This window comes from Xiphophorus maculatus, chromosome 17 (assembly GCF_002775205.1).
Source record: "Xiphophorus maculatus strain JP 163 A chromosome 17, X_maculatus-5.0-male, whole genome shotgun sequence".
NCBI classification, from domain to species: domain Eukaryota; kingdom Metazoa; phylum Chordata; class Actinopteri; order Cyprinodontiformes; family Poeciliidae; genus Xiphophorus; species Xiphophorus maculatus.
In genome coordinates this window covers 5,964,831-5,986,972 of record NC_036459.1, presented here as the reverse complement: position 1 = coordinate 5,986,972, position 22,142 = coordinate 5,964,831, and the positions used below count along the sequence as shown (strand labels likewise).

The following is a 22,142-nucleotide window of genomic DNA, read 5'->3' as shown; positions in this document are numbered from 1 at the left end:
TCCTTTGCCTTCTCCCAGTTCTAAGTAGAAGCAACCAATCAGAGCCAGGAGGCGGGTCTTAGTGCTGCCAATCATTCCATATCAGTGTCTGCTATGTTCCAGCATGTTTATTAAAACAGCAATAGTAGCTAACCGAGGAGGTGGGCGGTAAATGCACCTTAAATTGGTTGCCATCCGCCAATAAAAAACAAAAGAAGAAGAACCGAGGAGGTGGAGATTAGCCTTCAGATTATCTGCATCATAAAAGTTACAGCATAACAATTTAAATATCAAAAAACATTTATAAAAGTTAAATACTATAGCTTTAATCGTAGGTTTTGTCACATGACTATTTTATTTTTACTTTTTGTCAAACGTTTGAGTCGCGCGTAGATATCTTTGTTCTGTGGCTACCGCTAATTAGCTGCTAATATGTTAGCTAGCTAGCTACCTACCGTTTTGCGTCCATCATGGGTAAAATGTAAATTTGTACGTTCGTCTTCGCCACTGACCCACTAATGTTGTGAAACCACGTTACGTGTGCAAAAAGCTTGGAACTAATACGTAAATTTCGTTTGTACATTTCTTTCGTCATTAACAGGACTTTATTTCAGAAAAGTATCCAGACCAACATCTTGATGTATAAAGAAACTTAATCCAGACTAGACTGAATCCAGAACCTGATCAATTTCAGTGTTAAATTCAAAACAAACCCAGGCTCAGATGATTCAAGTTTTATTTTTTAGAGCACAAATACATAAAGAGGGAGCAGCATGTTAGTGTTTTTAATTTCTATACAATACTAGAAAAATAATGCCGTGTGTTTTGACTATTTGCTGTTCTAAGTTGGGCTTTTCTTTTAGATATATTAATATCTTTGCTACCATGAAATCTCTACAGCCAGAATTATCTCACTTCTACATTGAGTTTCTATCTAAATGTCTCAGCCTTAAGCAGTGGGAATATGAGAATATAGTTACAAGAATAAAGTTTTGTGACTATATTCATAACTCTACTAGGAGTAATACTGCAAGAATAAAGTCTTACTACACTTTATTCTTCATAGTAGAAGAGTAAAGTCGCCCCAGAATAAAGCCATAATAGTCAAAAAAGAATAAAGTCGTATGAGAATAAAGTAATATTACAAGAAATTATACAAAAATAAAGTTGCACAACACTAAAGTCATGGTTCGAAGTTGTACAAGAATATAGTCATAACATTACGGGAATAAATCGTACAAGAATAAAGTAACATTATGAAAATAAGTCGCACGAGAACAAAGTAATATTACGAGAAGTTATACACTAAAGTCTTGTAAAGTTGTACAAAAATATAGTCATAACATGAGAACAAATCGTACCAGAATAAAGTTATGGGAAGATAAAGTTATATGAGGGGGAAAAAAGTTGTAATGTTACGAGAATAAGTCATACAAGAAAAGAGTTGTAGGGAACTAAAGTCGTTATTTTACGAGAATAAAGTCAGCAGAAAAATAGTCTTAATATGAGGATCATTTGTACGAGAATAAAGTCAAACAAGAAAATAGTCATACTATTGTCAGAATAAGTCATGTGGGAATAAAGTCTCAATATATTAAGACTATATTAAGATAAAATACATGGAGAGAGCAGCATGTTAATGTCTTTAATTTCTCAGACTAGAAAAATAACGGCTGTGTGATTGGACCGTCTGCTGTTGGGCTTTCTGTTGAGATAAATGAAAATCTTCTGTGTCGTCACGAAGTCTTCACTCTTCAGCCAGACTCGTCTGCATTGTTTGGGCTTGTATCCGGGTTTCAGGCTTTCAGGTTTGATGGCATCAGCGTGCGTTCAGGACGGGCTGCAGGTCTTCAGGCAGCGAGCCGACTATAGAGTTTATGAAAGCGTCCAGTTTGTCTAAAACTCCATCTTTGACCTGCAGCTGCTGCCGGCGAGCTTTGATCTGGAAGAAACGGGCAGTTATGAACACATTCTGATTATTTTCCAGAACTTTCTTCTCATTTTAAATCTCATTACCAGCTTTTCTCTGAGCTTCAGGATCAGGTCCACGATCTCCACCTCCGACTTGTCTTTGGTCCAGCCCAGAAGGTCCTGCACAAAATCCGGCGTCACCGTTACAAGATGGAAACTCGTCGGAAATATTCAAACACTGGAGGTGAGGAAAGACACTCACGGCGTCGCAGATCGTCTCCAGATGGAGGCTCTCCAGCTTCTGCGTCATCTCTCTGTGGCGCTGGCGGTACCAGCCTTCAAAGTTCAGGGACCTGAAGAACTTTCTGAGCGGAAGGAAACTATATTTAATTTAAATTAGGCTTATCTGGTGTAAAAACAGAAAAAGAACGCCATATTGATAGTTTAACACGGTGGTGGCAGTATGATGGATGGTCTGAAACAGCAAAAACTTTTCCCATCTCTGCATTGCTTTCCATTTTAACATCAATGCTGCTCTGAAGTCAAATCCCATGATGCTTTGCATTAGTTTTAAGAAAATTCTTAATTAGAGGATATTTACAACAATAATTTTTGCATCTAGAACAGCAACACTGACTCAGCATCATGTATGACAGAGTATTTCGCTCAAACTAAACTAGTTTTTCTTGAAATTGCGGCACTAAAGAGATATGAGAATAAAGTCGTAATATCAATATTGCAAACTTAATGAGAATAAAGTTACACAAGAATATAGTAATATTAAATAAAGTCATAATATTACGAGAATAAAGTCAATATCAATATTGTAAAGTCATAAGAGAATAAAGATGTAATATTATGGGATTAAAGTCATTCTAGAATTAAGATCTAATATTACAATAAGTCATAATATTGGGAGAATAAAACAGTAATTTAATAACTCCTACATGAAAATCAATCTTACCGCCTTAAAAGATTTTCTTATTTGTAAAATCAATACCAAAATGAACAAGATGCTCAACATTCCTGATTTTACATCAAATTATTATCATAACTTTGAAATCGACTCAGTTGTTTGAAAGAAATGATCATAGTCACGTCAGATCCTTAAGACTTTCTAAGCTTTTTTTCTTGTAAAGTTAAAACTTTCTTCTAGTAATATGACAATTTAAAAAAATTATTCTCTTGGTCTGATCCTTATACTCCCTCCAGCATCTACTAGATGTGGGATTATATTATTCTACACTAATTACAGATTTGTCAAAGAATAGATTAGGATCCGCAGCGCTTCTATTTCCGCTGTGAAAATAAAAAACACTCGCTTTCAAAGCTAACTCGGCCTGCTGCCTCCTGATCCAGATTGAGATGTTTCAGAATATGCAACAGCATTGGGTGTGAAAACACCTCGATTATAACTGAGGTGCACCGATTGCAGTTTTCTGGCCGATCACCAACGACCAACGTTTAAAAAGCCTGATCTGGCAGTTCATATTCCAATTAAGGAAATTTGGAACGATTTATTGGTGCATTCCTGTTTATAAGAATGAGTTACCGTTTTCTGCTGAATGTTTTGACGTTTTTCTGGATCAGTTATTTTTAAAAACTCGCCGTAAAGGAACGGAAACACTCCCATTAACTGATATGGAGGCACCACAGCAGTCGACAACCTGCTGCTACCTGTGCGACTCACCTGTACAGACCCATCCAGTCCCCTCTGAGCATGGAGGTGAGCTGAGGACCGGTGTGATCCAGAGTGGAAATGAACTCGTCCTGACTAAAGGGACGAACCTGCGGAGGAGTCTGAACAAACACCAAGTCGTCATTTTATGGCTGCTAGAGATCCGCTGTGATGACGGGCCGTACCTTCCAGGCTGTGACTGATCTCTGCAGAGGCATCAGGCTCGCCATGTACCTCTCCTGTCAGACAAGACGGAGGGTTTACTGACAGTTTCACCTGCAGAATCACCTGCTTCTGCACCGATTCCTCACCAGAGGAATGATGAAGCTCTGCGTCAGCTCAAGCAGGTGTCGCCTCAAGATGGCGCTCTGAGCCTCTGACGGCCTTTTCCTCTGGATTCCCTGCAAAAAACAGAAAAAACATCCACTAAGCTGCTGGTGTTTAAACCATCAGGCAACATGGACGTATGCTCACCTTCAAAAGCCTCTTGATAAGGATTTTGTCTTTGTGTAGAAACGTTTTGTAGGCTGTGTAAATCCCTGTACACAAACATTCAAACAACAGCAAGCTGCAGGCGTGAACTAAAGAAGAAAGACGAGTCAGGTTAAGTTACCTGGTTTGGTGTCGAGAGTTTTTAGCTTGGACAACTTCTTCACCTTCACCTGCTTCGGAAGATCACCTAGAAAAAAACGCAGACGCCCAAATAAAATACGGCCTGATCTGCAGTCAGAGAGAAACCGATACAAAGAGAGCGAAGTCTACCGGCCATCTTGATCTCTCCCAGTCGAACGATGTGAGGCCAGTTCTGAAAAGTCTTGATGAAGAACGGGTTGGTGACCCCCAGAACCACATTTGGACTGAAGCAGAAAGAGAGAGAAACTTTAGCAAAGGTACACGGAATAATCGCACTGGTAGCTGAACCGATTAATCGGACTAATTGCGATTAATCGATTATTGAAATGATGGTCAACTAATTTGGTAACTGATTAATCTTTAACCTGTGCATACAGACTCTAAAAATACCATTTAATGAAAGACCAACATAGTTAGAGAAGAAATTAAGCTAAAAATATAAACATGTTGCATTTAAGATTAAAACAAACAACACTTTTGTTTTTAAAACTGTACTGTACCAGAACTCCTCAAGTGGAAGTTTTAGCTTTATTCAGGCTTAAATAAAAATAAAAAAATCTCCTATTAAGCATCTTTTGCTTTCAAATTATTACAACATTTCTAAAATATAGTTTATAAAATAAACTTTATTTATAATGTTTACCAATAAACATTATTATTTATATACTTAATTTATAAATAAATAAAGTTTATTTATCTATAAATAAGCTTTATTTACTCATAAATAAATACTAATTTTAAACATATTGGAATTTTAAACATTTTAAAATTAAATTTAAAATGTTGAAATGAAAATGTTAAGCATTTAAAATTAAACGTTTATCGTTTTGTAAAGTGTGATCGGTCGTGGCGTTTTGGTGGCCAGAGACTCACGGCGCCTGCGTCCGGGTCGTGTACTCTCTGAACTCGCTGTCATGGATGGTGAAATACGGCCGGAAGTCGCAGCAGAACTTCAGAGGGCTTATGGAGCTGAGAGGAACGGAAACATTCACACCTGCTGTTACCATGACAACGCCAACACTCCCTGCTGATTGGCCGCCAGGCTTTTTTAGTAGCTACCTGACCAGAGCCAGTATTGTTTCTGAGCAGACGGTCGGAGACGGCGCCATGACGACCAGCGGCTCGCCGAGCAGCGTGAGCTCCCACAGCATCTGCAGGTGGATCAGAACCGACTGGAAACACCTGAGGAGGACGGAGGAGGGGGGGTGAGCGACGGCTACCGCTGGGACCAATCAGTGGTCAAGTTCATAACAACGGCAGGGGGCAGCACTAACTTAAAGAGGTCCAGTTCGTGGATGGTTGGAAGGAGCGTTGGAGCTGGCAGCGGGCTCTAAAAGGACAAGCTGTTACTATGACAACAGAAGCTGAGGGACAGGAAGGAGGAGGGAGAACGGATCTGACCTCGTTAGTTATCTGTCTGACGGGACTTCCTCCTGGTTTGTCTGCTTTTGAAGGAATTCTAACCTGAAACAGAGAAAAATAACAGAAAAGGTGATTTTCCACGCGTCTCTCCGTTTACCTGTGTTTACCTCTGCTGACCTGTAAGACAACGCCCACGATGGGCAGGTTGAGCGTCTGTCCAGGTGAGGGGTTGGGCCACTGGTCAATCTCATTGCAAACTTCAAGATGAACAGAGTTTGGGTGAGTCAAACTGGCTTGTTTTAATGACACAGAGGAGTCAATATACAATCCTGTATTAGGAGAAAAGGCGGAAATTTATATGTATATATATATATATATATATATAAGACCCTCAGAACTTTTGAGATTAGTCCCAGAAATTTTCTTGAAGAAAGCTAAGAAATTTATGACCTTGAAAAGTAAAAAAAAAATAATATAAAAAAATCAAAAATTTTAAAAATAATCTCACAAATTTCCTAAAAGGAAAAAAAAGGAAATTTCTGAGGTTAAAGTTGTAAATTTGCTAGAAAAAAACTAAAATGTTGAGATTAATCTCTAGGAACAAAATTTGGAAATTTCTGAGTTTCAACAGTCAAGAATTTTCCAGAAAAACATCTGAAATTTTTAAATCTCACAAATTTTTGTAGAAAAATGTACATTTCTTAAAATTTGGTAGAAAAAACTCTGAGATTTTGAGATTAGTCTCTAAAAAAAAATCTTGGAAATTTCTGAGTTCCAAAAGTAAAAATTTTCGACTTTTGGATTTCAGAAACTCAAAGACAAGCGTCATCACCTGCTTCCAGGAACGGTTCCAGCTTCTCGAAGAACTCTGGTGCGATGATCTGCAGCACCGAATGAAACAGGTGTGTGTAGGGCAACCTGGACACCAACAGCAGCGACTGAAAGATAACGTTATGATAAAAACCATCAGGTGACCTCATCAAATTAACCACAAATAATGGAGAACAGGTGAGTTACCTTCTGAAAGTAGCCTCTCTTCACAGACACATCCTTCACCTGACGGAAGTAGACGTAGCCGAAAAAATGTGCCGTTTCCCTCTGAGGAGACATCACGTCTGTTTTACCTGCTCTCTGTGGGACACACCTGAAGCAGATGTCTCAGGTAAGCTCACCTGCAGCGTGGCGGGGGCGTCTCTGTTGTAGATGTCGTCTCTGAAACTTTGACGCCCAACTGATTGGCGTAACCTGAAGGTGAACTGAGTATCCCCAAGGCATCCTGAGGAAAATCAGATTTACATCGTTTGACCTTTGAACTTCACCTCCTCAGAACAACTACATTTGATAAATGTTTCTTTACCTGAGTAGGAGTCAGGAAAGGACAAGTAACAGATGCTGGTTTTCTGACAATAAACCAAAACAACACCATAAGTCAGATGAAATGATTTAATGGCACATCAGATTTATTTGGATTTAAAAAAAAAAATACAATTAATTATAATAAATCACCTCTTTCTCTGTGAGTTTCACATCCTGTGGATAAACTAGCTGCAAGCGGAAAGAATGAATGAATACCAGACTCCATTTAAAATTCCATTAATTTAACTAGTCTTCATTTCTACAAAAGTCTTACTTATGAGAAAAATGTGACCAAATAATTTTAAAAACAAATAGATTTCTCAGCTACTAAACACGCCAAATTAAGAATTAAACATTAGGCTTTTTTTTTACGTTTAAATATTTTTGTCTTACAAAGTAGGTTTTCCTACTAGACTGCTCAGATTTAAAGTGGTACATTATTCAAACGAAGATTGATGCTAGCGATGCTAAGCTAGCGCACCTCAATGGCTTGTCCGAGCTCCAGATCGAAGGTAACCACACACACGCACTCCAGCCAGGAGGAGAAGCGGGTCCATGCGGATCGGCTGTCTGCCGCAGCCTCTTCCCGTCCGGGAGAACCGAACCCGTCCAACGGATCCATCGCGGCAGGTGTTGTGCGGAATTCGGCTCCCCTGAAATAAGCAGTCGGGGGCGCGGGGGGGCGCACAACAGCTGGAGAGGCGGATCCAAACTCATCGATTCTGAGCAAACAGAACAATAACACAATACAGGTGCGCCTGAAATATTAGAATATTGTTAAAAAGTTAAATATTTTGTGAAACATACACTACACAGATTCAATACAGGTAGGGTGAAATATTTTAATATTTTATTTCTTATTATTTTGATGCTTATGTATCACTATTAGCTGTGATTTATTCTTTTTGCAGATTTCTTCATAGATTTTTCATTGACATGTTGCATTTATGGACAATTATTCCCTCTGGTTTTGGATGCTGGGCATCTAGAAGGAGTTTCCTTGTACTTTATTCTTCCAGACAGTTACGATGCATAATCATGACAACATAATAATTTTGCATCCCCAAAGCTCAAATAATCCTGGAAGTGCAACACCAAATCACAAATGAGTTGAAATGAAAGCTACATTAATGCTTTCTAACCATATGGCCACAGAGACATTTAGAAAGAAACAACAAAAGCTATAGAGATGGATTAGCAGCACTTGCTGAAGGTGTGATGTAGGACATACTATACTTACTATATTTTGTCCTCAATTTCTGGATTGCTCATTTGATCAGTTACTAAGCACTTGAGTAGATGTTTTACCAAATACTTTTTTACTCTTACTTGAGTAATTTCTTGGATGGCTACTTTTTACTTTTACTTGAGTAAAAATATGTTGCGCTACTCTTACTTGAGTACAATTTTTGGGTACTCTGCCCATCTCTGGTATCACTACATCCCTCGCAGCTAATGTTAAAGCCTTAAACAATAATTAAGACCCTCTTTTTGCGTTTTCCACAACTTGCCACACACAATATGGCGTCGAAACTGACGGACGCGGCAGTCAGCTGATTGGGACTTCCGTATTAGCACGTGACCCGTATACTGGAAACCGTTGTCTGTCAGTGTAGCTCCGAACAGTTAGTTTTATCCTCTGAACACCATTTTCCCTTATTTTTAAGCCGCGACTTTGACTCTACAAACGGCTAGCTAAGGTATTTTACACCCGGATTTAGAAAATGGAGTCTCATCGCTACTGTTTGAGGAGCCTTTTGAGTTATTTGCTAATCTGCGTCACTCTGTGGAGCCAGCAAAGCTACGGGTTGTTTGGACGAACCAACCGGAGACCAAACGTCGTTTTAATACTCACTGACGACCTGGACGTCGCTCTGGGCGGCTTGGTCGGTACATGTTATCACTACTAATTGATATTTAATGGTTAACAGCATCAGATTTGTGTTAATTGTGGTAAAAATGTTAATTACGTCTGAATATAATTGTTAGTTCAGTCTAAAGCTGATGGCTCACATTCCTGGTTGAAACCATCATTTAGGAATCTTAATAGAGTCAGCAGAATCTTCCCTAAAGCGTCATCCCTTCAATTTTGGCCAAATTACGGGTTTGGGGAGATAATGATGTATTATTTGAAGGAAAACGTTTTAAAGTTTAGCTGTGTGGCACATTACAGCAACAAGACAAAGTGGTTTAAAACAGTAATCATAAGCAACAAACATTATGTTTTGTCCACTTCGATCATTAATGATCATCAAATAGTATTTTAAAGATTAATGGAGGATAAAAGCTGAATGCTGCATCTCCATGTTTGGTTCTGGTTCTGGTGACACAAAACAGAACCAGAAGACTGAAACAGCAACAGCAGATCTTTAATGTATTTTGATGCTGAGCTATTTATCAACTAACATACGTGTTTTAAAGTCTATTCTCTGCACTCTCAAGATAAACACATGTATTAGTTTCTTTAGATCTTTCTGGGATATTAGTACTTTAATTTTGGAAATGTTCTTCAGGTGATAGAAGATTGATTTTTTTTAACTGTCTTTATGCATCTCTGAAAACTCAGACCCATATTTCAGGCCTGACTTTTAGTTTCTAGCTGTAATAACTGAAGCTGTCTGCTGACTCTAGATCCTTCCTCTTTAGGTACAAAGACGTAAAACTTCAGTTTGGTTTCTATTCAGCTGAAGACAGTTATTGTAACGTAGAGCTGTGTGTCATATGCATAGTTATGGTAACTAATCTTATTTCTTGTTATAACCTGAGCTAATGTAGATATCAAATAGGAAGAGTCTAAGGATTGAGGCTTGGGGAACCCCACATATGAAAAGTTACCTATTGACACAAAGAAATCCCCTTTCTTTAGGTAAGATTAAAACCAATTAAGAACTGGACTGGACTGTCAAGTTGCCTCAGTTTAAGGTTGCAACATGAAGCAGAAATTTGCACTTGGACCTTTTTAGAGTTGAAACTTTAAGGTTTAGCCTCTGCTTTATGTCTTTAAAAGGATTTTTAAGAAGTTCTTAGTTTCTTTCTACAAGTCGTGGCGTAACAAAACCACTTTGTTGTCTTTTAGAACCCGTTGACCAAGACTAAGAAACTAATTGGTGACGCTGGGATAACCTTCACAAACGCAGTAAGTATCACCACTTAATGTGTCTTATAATGAGGAAGAGTAAAGCTGCAGCCACAGGGAAGTAAAACAGACCTGTGCTTTAATGTGAACGTTTGCAGATCTTTTACTTTCAGATCCAAGATAATTAAGTGTGTAAATGTTATTTGGACTGAGTCTAATGGCAGCACAATATACTAATGATGTTACCTTGAACAGAGTTTAGATATTATATAGGTGTCTACAGAATATTCTAATGGCATATTTACATGTCAAACAGAAACAATGGAGAAACAAAGAAAATTTGTGCTCAAAGTGCAAAATCGTTTTCCCAGTTGAGTTGAGAATATGGCGTTAAATTGGGGCCATAAAGTTTGTTCAAAAATAAAAATAAATTTAAAAAAAACCCATTTGAAACTGAAAAATTATATTGAAATTGGAAAAAGGTTTGAAACTTTAAAAATGTATCTGGAATTATTATGAAAGAAATGTATTCAAAACTACTTTTCAGATTCAAGATTTTCTTGCAGTTTAATTTTTTTTTCTTTTGAAAAGATTTTATGGCCCCAATTTAGCTCCATATGAGAAACTACAATACATAAATAAAATAACATTTCAAGAGGGGATGTGAAACTACAGTATCAATATTTTAGATAGATCCGCCTAAGTCAAATTATTATGAAACATAAGAATGATGAACTTAGCACAATTGTATGTTACATACAGTACGGTTTTTATGATGTAAAGTAATATGTCCCTAGTTTTCTGTTGTTTAGGTGGCAGCTCTGCACCTCCATATTTACTTCCAAATTTGAGCTTATTTTGCCCATTTTGCTTCTGTTCCTCAGTTTGTTGCCAGTCCTCTCTGCTGCCCGAGTCGAGCCAGCATCCTGACGGGGAAATACCCCCATAACCACCACGTCATCAACAACACGCTGGAGGGGAACTGCAGCAGCTCGGCCTGGCAGAAGAGCCAGGAGCCGCAGACTTTCCCCGCTTTCCTGAAGAGCTTCGGAGGATACCAAACCTTCTTCGCAGGGAAATACCTCAACCAGGTCAGAAACACGAGCCTCTACTTCTGCTATAACCGTCGTTTTCACTGGAGAAACAACATTGTGTTTACATGTGGTTATTAAAAAATGTAACTTTAAGTAAGATCCGAATATTAAGTAATGACAGAAGATTGGTTCATTCCTACTTTTACAACATTTTAAACTTTGGTAATATGCATTTTTCCATCTGCTGTCTTCTTTGCTTCTTCATTAAAATGCTCTCTGTCTTACATTGAGATTATTGAAAATATCCGTATTGTTTATGTCTTCCAGTACGGACATTCTGACGCTGGTGGGTTGCAGCATGTTCCTCCAGGCTGGAGCTACTGGGTGGCACTGGTAAGACATTTTAGCTTTTAAAGTTCATGTTAAGTTTAATGATTCAACCCTAACATCAAATATGAGTTTGATTGGGGCTTACAGTGTTGATCTTTACAGAAATAATTACCACAGTGAGATTAATATATTAAGATATAAATTATTGTTTAACCTTCACAAGACTGACTGAAAGTTTATGGTCCAGCTTATGAATTACCACTAATAAATATTTAGCATCACATCCATTTTAGCATAATTTCTGTATTTTGGACCATTAAAATGAACCATTAAAACTTGTAAAAAGATTTTTTTTAGTTGGAAAAAGCAGGATTTAAGAAAGAATTGCCAGATTCATTTGTGTTTTTATCTCTAAACCAACCAGAGATCCTCAAAATGAGTTAATGGTGAACTTTTGTTTTCCAGGAGAAAAACTCTAAATACTACAACTACACTCTGTCAGTGAATGGGAAGGCTCAGAAACACGGAGCGGACTACAGCAGAGATTACCTGACCGATGTGCTGGTGAGACTTCATTTAAATGTTAAAGGTACAATTAGAGATGCAGGGCAAATGTTGCGATTTTTTTTCAATTTTAGTCTTTGTTTCTCCCAGGCTAACAGGTCTTTGGAGTTCCTCCAGTATAAATCCAGTTACCAGCCGTTCTTCATGATGGTTTCCACGCCAGCGCCACACTCCCCCTGGACGGCGGCTCCTCAGTACCAGGACCGCTTCAACGACACCAAGGCTCCCAGAGACCCCAACTTTAACGTCCACGGGAAGGTGGGACACTTTTAATATACAGCAGAAACCAGATGGATTCAAACATTTCTAAAAAGTCTCTCACTTTTATTTTGACTCTGATATTAAATCTGAGTAAACTTTTCCCTTTTTACTGTCACATTAAAAATTACAGGCAAAAACCAACAGGTTACCCCAGAGAAACAGAGTTTCCAGGCCAATACAGGCTGAAAAAGTTATAATGTTTCATATCAGTCAATATCAATAATTGTCAGTATCGATAATTATTTATCCGTGTTTTGTTTGGTGTTGTGACCTTTCCCGTTTTATCCAAAGTTTTTACTTCACGCTGTTTTGTAAAAAAAAATGTAAGCAGTTATGAGGCACAGTTGGGAAACTTGAAACTGTTACTCAGTAGGCTGTTGCTAGGTAACCAAAGTTGGGCGGGGGACTTGAAACTGCTCATTACCCAGCAGGTTGTTGCTAGGCATCCAAAGAGCGATTGAGTTAGTTGATTCCACCAACCTAGCTTAGGTGGCTAATGCCTCTGTGGATCAGAGTTCAGTGAATGTGCTCTGAATATTCTATCAGATATATTATCTATTGATATTGATCATGTTTCTATCACAATATATATTGTTATTGACAGTGACGTGCGGTCAGGGGAGGCAGGGGAGGCAGTGCCTCACCAGCCATCATGGAAAGAAAGAAAATATATAATCATAAAGTAATTTAAATTGTTATATTCATCCGGTGGTTTGTACTAAAAAATATTTATTTTTCATGTAGCTTCACCAATTTCGATTTTTATTTGTTCAAAATCGCTGAATTTTCTTATTTTCCCATTCAAAAGCTTGGAAGCGATGCCGGTGAGGCAGCAGCGAGCTCTGCCTCACCTTGGATTGCGCAACCCCTGGCTCTGCGCTGGCTACTAAGCGGAGAGAGCATGTTGCTGTACGGCGTCAATAAAATGGTTTAAACAAATTTAATATGTGAACTTATTTCCAATAATTTAGCTTATGTATATAATGTACAGTGCTTTTTGTCACCAACTGTGTTTGTGTAACGTGTTTCGTGTAATGAGCGATTATAAACGGCAGAGAACAGGTTCGAGGTGAGGCAGGCAGTTCTCTTGCCTCATGGCAGGGGGCGCTCAAGATCCCAGACGTTCGTCTTGTTCACTCCTCAACTGCCGAGTAAGTGACAGCGAGCTAGGCTAAACGATTCGGGAAGCAAGTCAAGTGCAGCGATAGATTTTGTGAGCTACAGTTTGTATGTGTAAGGATGCAGAAGTGAAACATAACCTGTAAACTGCTGTCAATCTATGCATCTATTTGCAAATCTGATTCTGATGACGCCAGTGCCTCACCAGCTATGAACCTCACCGCACGTCACTGGTTATTGATTTATTGTTCAGCTGCCCTGTTATTGAAAACTAATTTCCACCCAATAGTTTAGTAAACTCTCTTTCTCTCATATTTCCATCTCTATTTTAGGACAATTAAAAAAAGCTACAATAATGTAAAAATCGTATTAATCTGACTTCATTTGGTCATTTTAGGACAAACATTGGTTGATCCGTCAGGCTAAAACTCCCATGTCCAACTCCTCTGTCCAGTTCCTCGATGACGCCTTCAGGAAGCGGTTTGTGGTTTTATTTTTTATTTTTTTAACCTTTATATCTGCTTCTACTGTTGCTGATCCAACATCTGTTTGTGTTGCTCTAGATGGCGAACTTTACTGTCAGTGGACGATCTGGTGGAGAAAATTGTGAAGAGGTTGGAGGTCAGAGGTGAACTAGAGAACACCTACATCTTCTTTACCTCTGATAACGGCTACCATACAGGTGAGTGAGGATGTTGGACTTGATCTCTGCCAGTTTTCTTTAGGTGATGTGATGACTGATACGTTTGGCTCTGATTCAGGTCAGTTCTCTCTGCCGCTGGACAAACGGCAGCTCTATGAGTTCGACATCAGGGTTCCTCTTATGGTCAGAGGACCAAACATCAAACCCAACCAGACCAGCCAGGTACAAACATTCTCGCCGTATCTGTTTTTATATTGTTGGGATGAATTTTGTCTCCTAGCTTCACTTCACACAGTTTTTTTTTTAATATGCAGTACATTTGGAAAGGAACACTCTTCGGCCATGTTTAATCCTCTTTAGTCCAACTCTAGTTCATTTGTCTAGAAAGTTTGATTCGTTTGGGGAGGTGTGCATACGCAACTGACCAAAAAGGAGAGCTCTGGTCCACCTAAAAACCTTCGTCTCGGTTCGGTTAGCACGATTCGAATTCATATGTGAGTGCAAAGTGGACCGGAGACCACTCCAAAAGCAGGAAGTGAACTAAAGCATTCTGGGTAAATACAACCAAAACAAACTCATGAGTCTAGTGCTGATTCAAGAAATGTCTTGTGGTCTTTTGCTAAAGACAAAACAGAAATCCTACAACCACTAAAATCTGACGCCACTCCATTTTTGTTTACATTTGGCGAAGAAGGAACTTGTCTTCTTCAGAGGTTTTTGTGTTGTTTCCTTCAGTGGTTCTTGTTGCAGCGCCCCCACAGGCGAGGAGGGGAACAAGTTTCTCACAAGGTTTGGTTCGTTTGACACAGTGGAGTGTGAAAGCAAAACACATCAGGATTTTATCTCACTTGTCCTTAGAGTCAACTTCTTCAAATTCGCTGTAATACAAACCACCACAGGAGATCATTCCCGACCACAGCCATCATCATCTACAATAACTCTGAAGAATCTCAAAATTATTGAGTTATTTACTTTCCCTTTTCGATCAATAAAGTATTTTGAACAGAATTACTTTTCTTATTATCAGATGTGTTACAACACAGTAAAATTATACCTTTGAACATTCAACCATCTGTTCTGTGCTCATGCTATCAGATGCCGGTGGCGAACGTCGACCTCGGCCCGACCATCCTGGACATCGCCGGCTACTATGTCAACAAGACCAAAATGGACGGCATGTCCTTCCTGCCCATTATGGTGAGAGAACATCATCTATTTATTTTACAAGAACAATTAATGAGAGACGAGCCATAGAGTCATCATCAACTGAGCTTTTACCAATGGTTTAAATGCATAGTAATCTATAAAATACCAAACATCCACAAATCGGAAAAAGCTTAGTCTGATTTAATTTTATTATACTGCATCATCGCCATTAAGTATTTAAATAACTGTATTTGACATAAAGTATATAATAGAAGCATTGAGAATCTGACTCATGTTATTTAACAGATAGTATATTAGTATTTATATCCTTTGTTTGTTTTTTTGTCCAAATATTGGAAAACTAAATCTGTCACAATTTACAATACTAAAACTATTCGCACATAGCTCTCATCTAGATGGTTCAAACTCGGAGACAAAGATCTCAAACATCAGCATTAAACCAGGCTTAAGTATTAAACTTTTCAAAATTTATGGATGATTCTTAAACAACAACTTTAAATGGTTTCTCCCAATTCTGCTGAAATGACTGGCCTAATACTCAGCTTGAAATATGGGAAACCTTAGTGCAACTTTAACATTTAACCAAATATTAGTGGGTATGTGCCTATAGTTAGGCCTTTATGTCAAATTATACCAAATTATACACAATAATATGTGCTAACAGGCTGACATTATTATAACACATAGATGAAATAAGACAGGAAAAAAAACTTTTAATGAAAGAAATGACAAACTTTGATATACCAAGACATTTTAATTTATTGTTGTTTCAGCAGCAAGGGAAGATGAACAGCAGCAGCTGGAGAACAGACATCCTGGTGGAGTATGAAGGCGAAGGAAGGAACGTTTCGGATCCGGCCTGCCCGCTGTTGGGACCGGGAGTGTCGGTACGAGGAAAACCCAGATCAAATTATCGTTCATCTGTTGAATTAGCGTGTAAAGCTGAAGTAATCATCTTCTTCTGCAGGAATGCTTCCCAGACTGTGTGTGTGAGGACGCGTACAACAACACTTATGCCTGTGTGCGCACCGTCGCCCCCTCTGCCAACCTGCAGTACTGCGAGTTCGATGACAACGAGGTACATCATCAGTTTCATTTAAAAGACCCAGCTTTCCTCAGTTTGTGGATTTTAATTAGCATATGCTGTGCAGCTCAGAACCTCCCTGATTTCTTTGACTGCTAGTGGCTGGATCTGAAGCATGGCATGATTGTCTGTTCTGTAGGTGTTTGTGGAAGTGTATAACGTGACGGCAGACCCCTACCAGCTCAACAACATTGCAAAGACCATCGAGCAGGAAGTGCTGGAAAAGATGAACCATCGGCTGATGATGCTGCAGTCGTGCTCTGGGCAGACATGTCGAACACCTGGAGTTTATGATCGAAGGTGCACATTTTGACTATAAAACATCTAATCTATTGACTTTGGTTAAATGAGGAATTGGGCATGTTATACGTGATTCAAATACGCCAGATTTGAGCTCATTTCCGACATCATGCTGTACTATGTGTCAATTTTGCACGTTTTTTGTATTACATTAAATAAGTAATTGTTTTCTCATTTTTTGCTTCATAGTAAAACAAGTGTAATTTTAGCAAATTTTTTTCATCATAGTATAGCAAGTGTCCTCTTTGCAAGTTTTTGGTGTCATAGTATAGCACAGTGGTGATTCTATCTCAGCACCCCTGAGTAGGACTGCCACTATCCCGTAAAATACGGAGTCATCCCAAATTTGGCTGTTAAATGTGCATCCCGTATTGAACCGATACATAACTGTCCGATAGACGCGCCTATAATACACACATCAACACTAAGTTTAATAATAATGACCAAAATAAAACACAGGAAATATTAAGGTCAGCTACATTCTCGTGGCAGGAGCTAAAGGACCCCAGAACGCTGCAGACCGATGCTGAACGTCACGGTTGCCTGGAGACAAACACTACGCAGCCGCGGTGAGCTGCTATCAACCCGCGTCTGTTTAAAACGTCCTCGACCCAATTCCATGTCCTTAGAAGCAAAAACGCTTTTAAAAATACAGACGTGAGTGAAAAGACGCACATTATAAGCGGAACAATTTCAGAGGATGGATACTGTGTACATCGAAAGACAAAAAAAAATGTGTCCGTCGTGGTGCAGTGTGCTGGACAGAATGGATCAGGAGAGGAACTGCAGACCCGTCAGAACCTAAAGAACCAGAAATCAGTGTCTCTTCATCCTCAATCATCTCCTGAGGCTGACATGGTACAGAACATTTAGCTATGATTCAAGTTTCTTATTGTGATTTTAGTTTGATTATTATTATTGCTTAAGATGTCGAGTTTGGATGATGTTTAATAAATAATAGCAATAGTCAAAATAAGAGGCCATTTAAAGAACAAATCATACCAATAGATTAACACTAAATACATAAAAAGTTTTTACATTGCATTACTTTCTGTGTGTTTTATTCACAAATGGTGATATATTTCATAAATAATTGTTCAGTGGTCATTTAATGTATTATTTCATCAATATTTTATTATGGTTTACCAGTTTGGATAATCTGATTTCCTATCAATGAAGAAAAACATACTAAGCAAAAATGCACCAGACCCAGACCTGCAGCTCAGGGGCGGTTCTAGACAGGGGGCCAACAGGGGTTCTAAAGAAATTGTACTAAATAAATGTCTTTTTTAAATATTCAATGGTAGATATTTTTTAAACCTTCAAAATTTTATTTTAACAATGAATTAAAAAATATAGTGCTGCACTTTTAGCTGCCGTATGAAGATGGATCACATTTTCCATCTGCTAGATCAGGATCTGCAACCTGAATCTGCTTTTCCACAAATGGAGAAACATTCTTATTTAAAAAAAAGACCAACAGCTGCATAACATTCAGATAAAAATAATGGTGACATCATTTCTAAGTATGATTTTCAAATAAAGTTGAGGTTAATGACTAATTTTCACAAGTCATTTGATAATAGACTGGTTTTAGTAAAATGTTCTTCAAATGAGTGAGTCATTTGTTTGGACATTTCCAACATAGTATAGTATGTGTCATTTGGCCTCATGTTCGATGTCAGTATAATAAGTAATTTTTAAGACCTTTTCGATGTCATGTTATATTCTATGTCATTTTTAAGTCGTTTTCGAGGTCATGGTATAATATGTCATTTTTACCTCTTTTTTGAGGTCATAGTATAGTATGTCATTATTGCCTCTTTTTCGACGTCATGGTATAGTATGTCGTTTTTACCTCTTTTTCGACGTCATAGTATGTCATTTTTACGCCTTTTTCGACGTCATAGTATAGTATGTCGTTTTTACCTCTTTTTCGACGTCATAGTATGTCATTTTTACGCCTTTTTCGACGTCATAGTATAGTATGTCGTTTTTACCTCTTTTTAGACGTCATAGTATACTATGACGTCTTTTTCGACGTCGAAAAAGAGGTAAAAATGACATACTATAGTATGTCATTTTTACCTCTTTTTCGACGTCATAGTATGTCATTTTTACGCCTTTTTCGACGTCATAGTATAATATGTCATTTTTACCTCTTTTTCGACGTCATAGTATAGTATGTCATTTTTACCTCTTTTTCGACGTCATAGTATAGTATGTCATTTTTACGCCTTTTTCGACGTCATAGTATAGTAGGTCATTTTTACCTCTTTTTTGACGTCATAGTATAGTATGTCATTTTTACCTCTTTTTTGACGTCATAGTATATAGTATGTCATTTTTACCTCTTTTTCGACGTCATAGTATAGTATGTCATTTTTACGCCTTTTTCGACGTCAGTATAGTAGGTCATTTTTACCTCTTTTTCGACGTCATAGTATAGTAGGTCATTTTTACCTCTTTTTCGACGTCATAGTATAGTATGTCATTTTTACGCCTTTTTCGACGTCATAGTATAGTATGTCGTTTTTACCTCTTTTTCGACGTCATAGTATAGTATGTCGTTTTTACCTCTTTTTCGACGTCATAGTATAGTAGGTCATTTTTACCTCTTTTTCGACGTCATAGTATAGTATGTCGTTTTTACCTCTTTTTTGACGTCATAGTATAGTATGTCATTTTTACGCCTTTTTCGACGTCATAGTATGTCATTTTTACGCCTTTTTCGACGTCATAGTATAGTATGTCGTTTTTACCTCTTTTTCGACGTCATAGTATAGTATGTCATTTTTACCTCTTTTTCGACGTCATAGTATAGTAGGTCATTTTTACCTCTTTTTTGACGTCATAGTATAGTATGTCATTTTTACCTCTTTTTCGACGTCATAGTATAGTATGTCATTTTTACCTCTTTTTCGACGTCATAGTATAGTATGTCATTTTTACCTCTTTTTCGACGTCATAGTATAGTATGTCATTTTTACCTCTTTTTCGACGTCATAGTATAGTATGTCATTTTTACGCCTTTTTCGACGTCATAGTATAGTATGTCATTTTTACGCCTTTTTCGACGTCATAGTATAGTATGTCATTTTTACCTCTTTTTCGATGTCATAGTATAGTATGTCATTTTTACCTCTTTTTCGATGTCATAGTATAGTAGGTCATTTTTACCTCTTTTTCGATGTCATAGTATAGTATGTCATTTTTACCTCTTTTTCGATGTCATAGTATAGTATGTCATTTTTACCTCTTTTTCGATGTCATAGTATAGTATGTCATTTTTACGCCTTTTTCGACGTCATAGTATAGTATGTCATTTTTACGCCTTTTTCGACGTCATAGTATAGTATGTCATTTTTACGCCTTTTTCGACGTCATAGTATAGTATGTCATTTTTACGCCTTTTTCGACGTCATAGTATAGTATGTCATTTTTACGCCTTTTTCGACGTCATAGTATAGTATGTCATTTTTACGCCTTTTTCGACGTCATAGTATAGTATGTCATTTTTACCTCTTTTTCGACGTCATAGTATAGTATGTCATTTTTACCTCTTTTTCGACGTCATAGTATAGTATGTCATTTTTACCTCTTTTTTGACGTCATAGTATAGTATGTCATTTTTACCTCTTTTTCGATGTCATAGTATAGTATGTCATTTTTACCTCTTTTTCGACGTCATAGTATAGTATGTCATTTTTACCTCTTTTTCGATGTCATAGTATAGTATGTCATTTTTACGCCTTTTTCGACGTCATAGTATAGTATGTCATTTTTACCTCTTTTTCGACGTCATAGTATAGTATGTCATTTTTACCTCTTTTCGATGTCATAGTATAGTATGTCATTTGTACGCCTTTTTCGACGTCATAGTATAGTATGTCATTTTTACCTCTTTTTCGACGTCATAGTATAGTATGTCATTTTTACCTCTTTTTCGACGTCATAGTATAGTATGTCATTTTCACGCCTTTTTCGACGTCATAGTATAGTATGTCATTTTTACGCCTTTTTCGACGTCATAGTATAGTATGTCATTTTTACCTCTTTTTCGACGTCATAGTATAGTATGTCATTTTTACGCCTTTTTCGACGTCATAGTATAGTATGTCATTTTTACGCCTTTTTCGACGTCATAGTATAGTATGTCATTTTTACGCCTTTTTCGACGTCATAGTATAGTATGTCATTTTTACCTCTTTTTCGACGTCATAGTATACTATGACGTCTTTTTTGACGTCATAGTATAGTATGTCATTTTTACCTCTTTTTCGACGTCATAGTATAGTATGTCATTTTTACCTCTTTTTCGACGTCATAGTATAGTATGTCATTTTTACCTCTTTTTCGACGTCATAGTATAGTATGTCATTTTTACCTCTTTTTCGATGTCATAGTATAGTATGTCATTTTTACCTCTTTTTCGATGTCATAGTATAGTATGTCATTTTTACCTCTTTTTCGATGTCATAGTATAGTATGTCATTTTTACCTCTTTTTCGATGTCATAGTATAGTATGTCATTTGTACGCCTTTTTCGACGTCATAGTATAGTATGTCATTTGTACGCCTTTTTCGACGTCATAGTATAGTATGTCATTTTTACCTCTTTTTCGATGTCATAGTATAGTATGTCATTTGTACGCCTTTTTCGACGTCATAGTATAGTATGTCATTTTTACGCCTTTTTCGACGTCATAGTATAGTATGTCATTTTTACGCCTTTTTCGACGTCATAGTATGTCATTTTTACCTCTTTTTCGATGTCATAGTATAGTATGTCATTTTTACCTCTTTTTCGACGTCATAGTATAGTATGTCATTTTTACCTCTTTTTCGATGTCATAGTATAGTATGTCATTTTTACGCCTTTTTCGACGTCATAGTATAGTATGTCATTTTTACCTCTTTTTCGACGTCATAGTATAGTATGTCATTTTTACCTCTTTTTCGATGTCATAGTATAGTATGTCATTTGTACGCCTTTTTCGACGTCATAGTATAGTATGTCATTTTTACCTCTTTTTCGACGTCATAGTATAGTATGTCATTTTTACCTCTTTTTCGACGTCATAGTATAGTATGTCATTTTTACCTCTTTTTCGACGTCATAGTATAGTATGTCATTTTCACGCCTTTTTCGACGTCATAGTATAGTATGTCATTTTTACGCCTTTTTCGACGTCATAGTATAGTATGTCATTTTTACCTCTTTTTCGACGTCATAGTATAGTATGTCATTTTTACGCCTTTTTCGACGTCATAGTATAGTATGTCATTTTTACGCCTTTTTCGACGTCATAGTATAGTATGTCATTTTTACGCCTTTTTCGACGTCATAGTATAGTATGTCATTTTTACCTCTTTTTCGACGTCATAGTGTAGTATGTCATTTTTACCTCTTTTTCGACGTCATAGTGTAGTATGTCATTTTTACCTCTTTTTCGACGTCATAGTGTAGTATGTCATTTTTACGCCTTTTTCGACGTCATAGTGTAGTATGTCATTTTTACCTCTTTTTCGACGTCATAGTATAGTATGTCATTTTTACCTCTTTTTCGATGTCATAGTATAGTAGGTCATTTTTACCTCTTTTTCGATGTCATAGTATAGTAGGTCATTTTTACCTCTTTTTC

At 37.4% G+C, this 22,142-nt stretch overlaps 2 protein-coding genes across 6 annotated transcripts in view; one reads left to right on the top strand and one right to left on the bottom strand.

Moving 5' to 3' along the window:
* Positions 1–698: 698 nt before the first annotated feature.
* dennd6b (DENN domain containing 6B) lies at positions 699–7,635 on the bottom strand. Of its 2 annotated transcripts, XM_005815460.2 has the most exons (20): positions 7,401–7,628; positions 7,070–7,108; positions 6,921–6,963; positions 6,736–6,839; positions 6,581–6,661; positions 6,396–6,501; positions 5,741–5,820; positions 5,603–5,665; positions 5,476–5,531; positions 5,261–5,383; positions 5,075–5,170; positions 4,331–4,425; positions 4,182–4,247; positions 4,043–4,107; positions 3,880–3,969; positions 3,754–3,807; positions 3,581–3,690; positions 2,153–2,255; positions 1,996–2,070; positions 699–1,921 (listed from the first exon to the last, which is right to left on the bottom strand). In XM_005815460.2, the coding sequence occupies exons 1-20, from the start codon at positions 7,539–7,541 to the stop codon at positions 1,799–1,801; spliced, it is 1,713 nt and encodes a 570-aa protein (XP_005815517.1). In that variant the 5' UTR covers positions 7,542–7,628; the 3' UTR covers positions 699–1,798. The 2 variants fall into 2 exon arrangements, with proteins under 2 accessions (XP_005815517.1, XP_023205561.1); XM_023349793.1 differs by lacking the exons at positions 699–1,921; positions 1,996–2,070 and having other exon boundaries at positions 2,158–2,251; positions 7,401–7,635.
* An 870-nt stretch (positions 7,636–8,505) lies between these two features.
* gns (glucosamine (N-acetyl)-6-sulfatase) overlaps positions 8,506–22,142 on the top strand; it is a 25,479-nt gene continuing 11,842 nt past the window's right edge. For 2 of the 4 annotated variants that reach the window (XM_023350341.1, XM_023350340.1), the window contains exons 1-13: positions 8,506–8,805; positions 9,996–10,055; positions 10,880–11,086; positions 11,357–11,422; positions 11,825–11,923; positions 12,014–12,181; positions 13,701–13,783; positions 13,867–13,985; positions 14,065–14,168; positions 15,042–15,143; positions 15,887–16,000; positions 16,081–16,191; positions 16,337–16,497. In XM_023350341.1, coding sequence (XP_023206109.1) covers positions 8,644–8,805; positions 9,996–10,055; positions 10,880–11,086; positions 11,357–11,422; positions 11,825–11,923; positions 12,014–12,181; positions 13,701–13,783; positions 13,867–13,985; positions 14,065–14,168; positions 15,042–15,143; positions 15,887–16,000; positions 16,081–16,191; positions 16,337–16,497 — 1,556 coding nt within the window. In that variant the 5' untranslated portion in view covers positions 8,506–8,643. Of the gene's footprint in view, positions 8,806–9,995; positions 10,056–10,879; positions 11,087–11,356; positions 11,423–11,824; positions 11,924–12,013; positions 12,182–13,700; positions 13,784–13,866; positions 13,986–14,064; positions 14,169–15,041; positions 15,144–15,886; positions 16,001–16,080; positions 16,192–16,336; positions 16,498–16,989; positions 17,356–22,142 lie in introns of all 4 variants that reach the window. The other 2 variants (XM_023350343.1, XM_023350342.1) reach the window with 2 other exon arrangements.